A 9,217-nucleotide genomic window follows, 5' to 3' on the forward strand; every position below is an offset into this window, starting at 1 on the left:
AAGGGAAGTGATTGAGGGCAAAATAACTTTGAAGAATCTTCTTCTAAATCCATTTTTGTTGCTTTGTGTTTCATATTCCTGTTAATATTCATGGTGTTTCGAATTTTGTTGGAACTCTGGAAACCCCTTTCGAATTGAATGATTCAGTGTGAAAATCATACTCATCCAGATGAAGAGTCAAGCCTTAATTATGCCTTACAGGTAATTAGTGTCAAATATCAATCGTTATTGATGTCTGTCCCACTGCTCTATGAGTCTATGTTCAGTATAAATCTTAATTTTATATTATTTTGTATTCAATCCATTTGAATTTATAATTATTGCTATTCTCAAAAAATTTATTGATGTTGGGAAATTGGTGCCTTCATTAGTACTGTTCTGAGTGTCAAAGGGCTTCTTCATTAGAATTTGTTCGCCTGTAATTATTACTAAAATATGTGGTTGCGTACATGAGTTCAAAAATGAGAGAAAGTTAAGAACCTTCATTAGAATTAACACGTGGATATAACTATTTTATTGATTTTACAAATAAGTTAAAAGCAAAAAAGGTCTATTCATTTTTCCAACTTTTATTAATTGAAAAAGTATCTATTCATTTACTTATACTAGTGGTAAGCACGTGTCTTACATGTCTTATGTGCGGCATGAATGATATGCATAGTATTTTTAAAGTAGGACACTTGATAATGTTAAAAGAAAAAATTAAAATTATTAAAGAATATACATATAAATAAAAGTTTTGTGAAAATTACGTACATAAAGTAAAAATGTTGAATAAATTGAAATATAATGATTTGTTTAAGATGAAGGCATCGACCAATTTTGTGGTACAGACATATGAAGAAAAATCAAATTAAAAGATATACATTTGATTAAGTTTAAAATGTTTACATATAACTAAACTAATAATTTTCAAATTAAAAAAAATTACTCATACTATCTGTACCATAAACCTTTTGACCTATTAAAAAAAAAGGAAAAAAAAAAGTCGATTATCTAAACATATTTAGAAACAAAAAATTACATATTAATCATGCTCATCATATTAATCCATAGCATTTATTTTAAATTAGAAACCAAAATTACATCCAAAATAGATATCATAGTGACAAATCTTAGACAAAAGTTTTCCTTTTCCTTTGAATGGGATTAATGCAAATGGGGGAATAAAAATTTTTCATTTAAATGTACCGAGATAAAAATATTTTCTTTTCTTTATATATTTATATATAGTAAGTAACATGATTACCATGAATTTTTATGCTTATACAAAAATGAACACGCAATAATAAATATTCAATACTATATTAATTATTTTTTAGAACACATAATATTAATTTTTATTAATGCTTAAAAAATTGGATTTAGTGAAAAATGTGTAATTGAGAGGTAAAGCTTGTATTTAGTGTGTAGATATAATTATGGGAAGTGTAAGTAACTTCCAATTATTAGGAGTAATTAGTAAGGTTTTTAAGATTGATGAATAATTTCTCCCATCATTGATTCTTTCCCTTCTAACTGTTGATCACATTTAAGCACTTTTTTTCTTTTCAATTTATCGTCATTTGTATTTAAATAGTTATATTATCAACTATTAATTAATTACACATGAAATTTATAATTTTTGAGTTAAAATATTAAAAATGCTATATGAGGACAAAATGATAAATTGAATATTTCTCATCCATCTCCACATTTTATATTTATATATATTGTAATTATAATATAATTATATAATTAGATGAATGTTGATTTTAAGTTAAACTCACGTATATAAATAATAAATAATATAATATATATACATGTACGTATATAATAATATTATAATATATTAAAGATGGCATTAATGATAGATTAATTAAAAATTGATTTCACGTAGTCTCTTTTTTTAAGTATAGAATTCTTTTTTAATATTAGAGTACTCATAGTTTTGGGTTAACTAAATTAAGTTTAATCACTTAAAATCAAAGCACGTGTACATATATAATTATATTAAAAATATAATAAATATTATTTTATATGATAATTAATCTACCATTATATTAATGCAACATTTGATTTATTTTATTGCATAATTATAATAAAATTACATCTAGATTTTAAGTGGTAAAATTAATTTAAATAATCTAAGTTAAGTAATTAAACTTGATTTGATTAATATAAAATTTTAAGTGCTCCAATATAAAATAATAAATATTACACTTAATGGATATTAAATAAAGTTAAATTATATTAAACGTTACTATATTAAATATATAAGGGTAGAATTGGCATGTGGCTAAAAATATAAGGGATTTTTATTAAGAGCATTAATTCAATTTATTCGACATGAAATTGAAAAACGGGTATTGTTTAAGGAACTCAAATGATAGCCTTAAATAACCATTTATAGAAATTAAAAATATTTTTTACTTTAATTTATAGCATTACATTTAAATGAATACTAAATGAAGTTAAATTATATTAAACGATACTATATTGAATATATGATAGTAGAATTGACATATAACTAAATATGTAAGGATAAAATTGATATTCAAAAGTTTCTCCTAGGGCTGGACATGGTTCGGTTCGATTCGATTCTAACGAGAACCGAACTGACCCGAAATTTTCGGGTATTTAGTAAGTGGAATCGTCGGGTCCAAATTTAATTATGGAACCGTTCGGGTTCAGTTCCATTCGGTTCGGATCCATTCGGTTCCGTATTATAATTAAATTTTTTAATATATACAAAGTTACATTAATTTACTTAATGATGTGTTCAATATTAGCTCTTACAAAATAACGTAATCCAATCTTATGTGTCTTTTACGTCTCTCTTTGCTGAATTATTCATAAATTTGATTATTAAAATCATAGGAAGAGAAAGATAGCGAGCTCAAAATAATTAAGAGAAATGTTATAGAGCTTTTATTCGATTTTTTCCAGTAGAAACAGACACTATAGTAGAGTAACAGATTTGGATAAAATTGAGGTCAATTTGATTAAGTTGATTTTAAACTGAAAATTAGAAATAGAAAAATCATATTTTGTAATTTGAACTAAATTAACTAGTTAACAAATTTATTTAGAAAAAATAAAATAATTTTGCTTATTTAAAATAAATAAATTAAAAAAATTAAGGAGATTCGATTCTTATTCGGTTCTTCGGGTATTGGCCTAAAACCAGAACCGAACTGTACCCGTCAGTTCTTGATTCAAATACCCCTTCGAGTATTTAATTTGAGAAGAACCGTTGGGTTCGGTTTGGTTCGATTCGGGTTCGATCGGTTCGGGAGTTTTGTCCAGCCCTAGTTTCTCCTCAATGCATACTTTTAATATATGGTAGATGATATGTAAATACTTACAGGAAAGCTTTCGAGCTTACCAAGTATGCATTAAAAGTTATGGACGTTATTATTTTTTAAGTGCAAAAACTAAAAGTTGTATTTTAGACAAACAAGTTTGGAGATTATTTTAATTAATTTTTCGTTTGAGTAAAATAAAAAATATATATAGAAATATATAAAAACCAAGATAGCCGATGCTATATATTAATTCAACTTACCTAAACATGTAGTAAAAATGTTAAGTAAATAAATTTTCAAAAATGTTCCAATGAGTGAGAAAGAGGAGGATAGCTGAAAAATGGTTAAAAAATCGTATGTAAAAGCATACTAAAAATGGAAAGGGCATACAATAATAATTTTGGCTAGAAAACTTATAAAATTTTTGCACTTAGATTATAGATAATGAGCTTAGGTGATCCCAATTTTTGCAATGGCAACGTGGACAATAGATGTCGTACCCACTCGTGCCTATGCGAGCAACTTTCGACACGTTATGATCAGAATAACCAATTGAAGGATCTCCAGCTACAACGAATGTAGATATGGTCAATCGCATCTCATGCTAATGTAAATGGGCCAAATGTTGCTAATGAGCCGAGCTCCATGCCCAAGATGATGTTTTTTTTATTAATAGGCCCAATTAATTTAAATAGGCGATGCCACATCGGTCAATGTGAGACTTCCTCCATCACACGCATGCTACGTAATTTATAGATGTAACAATAGTCCCATAAGTTCGAGTTGTACATTCATATGCGAGTCGGGCTTCAAAATATAAGTAGTCAACTAGGTGAGATCTTACAAATTGTCTAAAAAATATGAGCAACTCCAATATGAGGACTTACGGACTACCTTAAAAAATCTGTGCAAGCTTTAATAAGTGGGGGCCTACAGACTGCCTCGAAAGATATATATCACATATGATTTGTCAATAGTTGATTTGAATTATAAAATGACTGTTGAATATCACATATGATCAATTGGATGCAATTTGGAGTGTCAAGTGAGTGAAATAGAGTTGAATTATTTTCACCAATCAATTTTCAACCGAATAAGTTATGCTTTAAATTTTTAGCCTCAATTTAAGACCCATTTTTTGGATAGCAAAATTTCAAATCGAAAATATTGTATTTCAAGAAGAATTGTAGCTCTTTCAGCTAGATTTCCCTCGAAGAAATGAGAGATATATCTCAAGCAAAATTGGCAATTTGCTAGCAAAAAAATGGTTAGGTATTATAACTCTAAAGTTAAGATCATTTTCGCTCGAACGACCTTGTGATACGAAAAGTGTTCCTATCTTCTAAATAGCCAGGAGTGGGAGCCCCAAGCCCTAATTGGGAGGGTCTTTATCGAATCAAGGAAGAGGTTTGATCAAAGACCTATAAAATTGTAAGTATCGATGGAAGGCGCAGCCTCATCCATGGAATGCAAAGCATCTACAAAAGTACTACCAGGGAAATTGTAAATGAATTTTATGTACGATTTGTTTAAATTTAAATGAAAGTTCCATATTAAAAATTTCTGTTTTACGGAAAAAAAATACTTCTCGTTAACTAAATTATGGGAGATCCATCTGCATAGACGAACTGTCCCCATGTGGAGAAGTGTGGCACCTTGACGATGAGGTGTATCCTATCGAAGGCAAGATAGCTTGGAGATATTAACACCTCCACCCATGGTTAGAATTGGCAATTAGAGCATTTTCAGCAGGTTCTTTAAATTTAAGATGATATTTAATTTAAAAATCAACCTTTAAAATTATATTCTAAGAGACTACTTAAATTAATATTTTAAAATAAAGAGAGTTTATCTCTCCAAATTTAGTGTGCCAAACTCACTCTCTATAATTAAATGCACTCAAAGTGCTTCAATTTTCATTGGAAAAAATAATATAATAATTTCAAGGAAAACTAGGGAAAATAGAATATAAGGAAAAATAATAAATATTTTTTCGAATATTACTTAAAAATAATTACACTCTAAATTATAAAATATGCTCTTTAAACATAAAGAGTCTCTTGAAGATACTTTTAGCCAACCGAAATGTGCAAACCATTTTACAACCCCTACACTATTAGTAGTATTTTCCATTCAGAAATGAATTTTTATACAAGTATGATTTTTCTTATAAATAATATTTTAATTATAAAGTAATTTTTTACTTTATATACAAATTTTTTAGTTCAACTATTTTTATTTGTAGGTTAATTTTTAACAAAATATGTTGATTGACAATAATTATTTATAAGGAATAAAATTGGAAGAGAATATGAGACATGGTAAAAATCTATCGATTTGGTGGATTTCATAAAAGGTGCCATGGATTTAAACAGTGAAAAAAAAAAAAAAAAAAACCCCAAAACCAAAATTTTAAGTTTTTTTTATTCCTCTACAATCATGTTTTGGTGTAGTCATGTCAATTTTAAGTCATTTTTATACCCTGCTATCTCATAGGTAATACCTAGTCTTCCGATTTTACCCCCACTTCAATAATCACCTAGCAACGGTGCTTCCACTTGCAACAGTTTAAGGTCCATTTCATTTTGTCACAATTTTTTATAGATGTTTTAGCGTGCAATTCTTATTTTTCACTACCCCTTAAAAATAAACGTTGAACAACCAAATAAAAATATCTATTTTCCATTTGAAATCTTAATTCTACTTATAATGTAAGATGAAGTCGCGCTATACAACGAGTGCCAAAACAAACAAGGCCGGTCCTAAGATTTTGGAGACCTTAGATCAATTTTAAATATGAGACCCTATATATATAAAAATACATGTAAAATAAAAAATAAATAATTTTTTTTGGATCCTCACCAAAGTAGAGCTTTAAGTGATCGCCTACGTCATCTATAATTAGGGCAAGCACTGTAAACAAATTTGGAATGCTTATCTTAGTTGATGCACCATGTAATCTCGTATTTGTTTCCACGAGTGTCTTCATCGATCATTGCATCCAACTCAGCTGCAATTTTATCTTCCTCATCGTGGAGGTCTATCTCCAATTCTTCGTCATCTGGCTCTTACACTTTATGGAATGCTTCTTCAACATTCTCATTGGTTTTTAAGAAAATTGTGGATAGTCATTGTTGCAAAATGACCGTTGTTTGAGCTCGAAACGAGTAGCTAGGCATCCCATCAAGGATATTCCATCATTATTTTCACACTCCAAATGACCTCTTAATAACGTTTCTACTGGAGGAGTGATGATTGAATTTTTCTCAGGTGTTAGGAAACCTACACCTTTGTAGATTTGTCTCATTATGGAACTCTTGAAAATAATATATGATATCTCAACCATTACCAGGTGCCATATATCCTACTCGATGTGTAAATATTTGCCACGAACGGGCTACAAAAAATTAATGTCTAGACTATGTATCGTAGTAGCCAAAATACAATTATAGTGTATATTTCTAATATGTGTTCCATCAATGATTCTATCTATCCTATTTATGTTATGAATGAATCCAAAAAACAGTTTCCAATTGTCAAGAGCATGATATATTAATAAATATAGAAAAATAAAACTCGTGCAATTGTGTTAACTTGAAAAGAGGACATTCGTCTGCGTTTGGATGGTGATGTGCTGCACTTTTGGATATGATTTAATGATACTTCCAGGAAGCATAACAATAACACGAAGAACAGTCTTAATTTAATGACTAATTATCTGCAACAAAAGTCCGAAGAATGTTTGAACTTATCAATATCCTTTGTCGTATGCTAATACACACAGAAATATGCCAATTTGTTTACCTGACAGAGAAATGCATTGTATGTTCAGCAAAAGAAATTGGAAGTTAGCACTAATATGGCACATAAATTTTGCAGAACAAATTGGAAGTTAGCAGTTGAAATGAACTCGAAATCACGGCATAATATGGCACAACATATTTCAAATAAATTTCAACATATGGCATTATAGTTGGAACTTAAAGTGTTAACCAAAGATCATAAAGCCGTCATATCCAAAATAGAAAAATGAAGTATTAGACTATAAAAAAAATAGCATATTCAATGGCGGAGCACCTTCATCTTCCTTTCCCATCAATCATCGTATGCCATAATTCGATTCCTGTGCAATTGCTTGTGCTTTGTTGTACTTGTTACCAATAGTCGAGCTTTCTTCTAGCTTGAGGCTTGAGGTCTTCTATTTTTATTGCTTATTTAGTTATTTATTTTGAGAGTTTTAGTAGAATGGGACCTTAATTAATATGGTTCGAAATTGTTGGAACAAATCATTTGCTTTATCAAGAAAAGATTTATTTTTGGTTGGACCCTATTTTCAGTATACGAGTCATTTGACCTTTGTAGGGTTATTTTGTTGCTCATTATATGAAAATTGTGAAATTGATTCCCGCCTGTTAACTACATATATTTGAAGTTTCCCACTCTTGGAGTGGACTCTTCCGCTTCCCACTGCATATATATACGTAATATACCATGCTTGGTAACTTCAATTAGAGAGAATCTACTTCAAGTGAAATGAAGGGGTCTTTGAGGAATTACATACGGATGAAAGAAGAATCTGGCAAAAGAAGAAAACTGCCACTGCTGGGAAGTAAAGCATTAGTAAAAACACATAATTCTAAAGGGATAAACCTCGCCAATATTTCTCATAGAACTACTACTTCCAGGTTATAGTACTATGCATTACGACTCAGTTGAAATTCATTATTTTGAAATTTATCTTTTTATTCTGAATTTATATATATGATTTAGGTCTAAAAGTGTGGGAAAGGTTCCTCATTTGTTAATGCTATCTACGAAGAAAATGAAAGAGATGGAAAAGATTGATGGTTCTACTAATGTTAAGGAACAAAAGTGGAATCTTGAGACGTACACTGAAGATGATGCTAAACAATTAGGGGATTACAAAATCCCTTGGATTTTGTTTCGCGATGGATATGAAAATGGTCGAAGATTGTACGATAAATTCAATGGACGGACTTGTCATCAATGCAGGTACCTACATTCACTTAACATTTACTCCAATATATATAATCTAATTAAGAAAACTTCATATTGAATTATTAAATTTTGTATTTTATTTCAAATTATGAATTATTATTGAATTGACAGACAGAAAACTCTAGGCCTTCGTACTCAGTGCAGCAGATGCAAGGGGTCGACTGGGATGTTATGTGGAGACTGTCTATACATAAGGTATGTTCGGCACATCAATGGAATTCAAGTACAAAGAAATTAATATTTACGTATTGGTGCAGATATGGGGAGAATATAATTGAAGCAAATGAGAATGGGAAAAGTTGGATATGCCCAGTGTGTCGAGGAATATGTAACTGCAGCAAATGTAGAAACAAGAAAGGATTGCCGCCTATTCCTTGTATATATTCCAAGGTATGTATCCTCCTTTTCTTAATTTCTTCCACGATTAATTTGTTTTGACTAATAACTAATTAATTTAATATTTAATCTGCAGGCGCTGAGAAATGGTTACAAGTCTGTGGCACACTATCTTATTAAAACCCACATTGTTAGTATCGGTGGTGAAGGAGAGACAACAAAAAAGGTCTAGCTAGATGAGAAGATTGGTGTCTCCATCGTATAATATATTAGTGTTGAACGTCCAACTCAATCGTATAATATGTTAGTATCAATGGTGAAGGAGAAATGTCGAACATCTCAAAAAAGGAAAAAATGAAAAAAAAAAAAAATGAAAAAGGGATGCAGTGTTTATTTCGTGAGTGCTAGCAGGAAGCATTTTGCTTGTAACTCTCTATGATCATCCATCCATCTCAATCGTAAAATTATCGAACGTCTAAAAAAAAAAAGAAGTGACGTAGTGTTTATTTTGTGAAATATATTTTGTGAGTGTTATTAGGAAGCATTTTGCCTGTAAATCTCTAGGATTATCGATT

At 29.6% G+C, this 9,217-nt stretch overlaps 1 protein-coding gene across 1 annotated transcript; it reads left to right on the forward strand.

Annotated features, from left to right (window-relative positions):
- Window positions 1-7,820: 7,820 nt before the first annotated feature.
- Window positions 7,821-8,874, forward strand: LOC111381160 (cell division cycle-associated protein 7-like). Its single transcript, XM_023004906.1, has 5 exons — window positions 7,821-7,972; window positions 8,058-8,300; window positions 8,418-8,501; window positions 8,564-8,696; window positions 8,779-8,874. Exons 1-5 carry the CDS (start codon window positions 7,821-7,823, stop codon window positions 8,872-8,874), a joined length of 708 nt encoding a protein of 235 aa, XP_022860674.1.
- Window positions 8,875-9,217: the final 343 nt, after the last annotated feature.

This window comes from Olea europaea, unplaced genomic scaffold (assembly GCF_002742605.1).
Source record: "Olea europaea var. sylvestris unplaced genomic scaffold, O_europaea_v1 scaffold2263, whole genome shotgun sequence".
In the NCBI taxonomy this organism is placed as follows: Eukaryota; Viridiplantae; Streptophyta; class Magnoliopsida; order Lamiales; family Oleaceae; genus Olea; species Olea europaea.

Excerpts from the sequence above, each read along its gene's own strand:
- LOC111381160 (XM_023004906.1), top strand. The coding sequence starts at position 7,821 with ATGAAGGGGTCTTTGAGGAATTACATACGGATGAAAGAAGAATCTGGC. Across the intron at positions 8,301-8,417 it reads CGGACTTGTCATCAATGCAG|ACAGAAAACTCTAGGCCTTC; the intron begins GTACCTACATTC and ends TTGAATTGACAG. Across the intron at positions 8,502-8,563 it reads GGAGACTGTCTATACATAAG|ATATGGGGAGAATATAATTG; the intron begins GTATGTTCGGCA and ends GTATTGGTGCAG.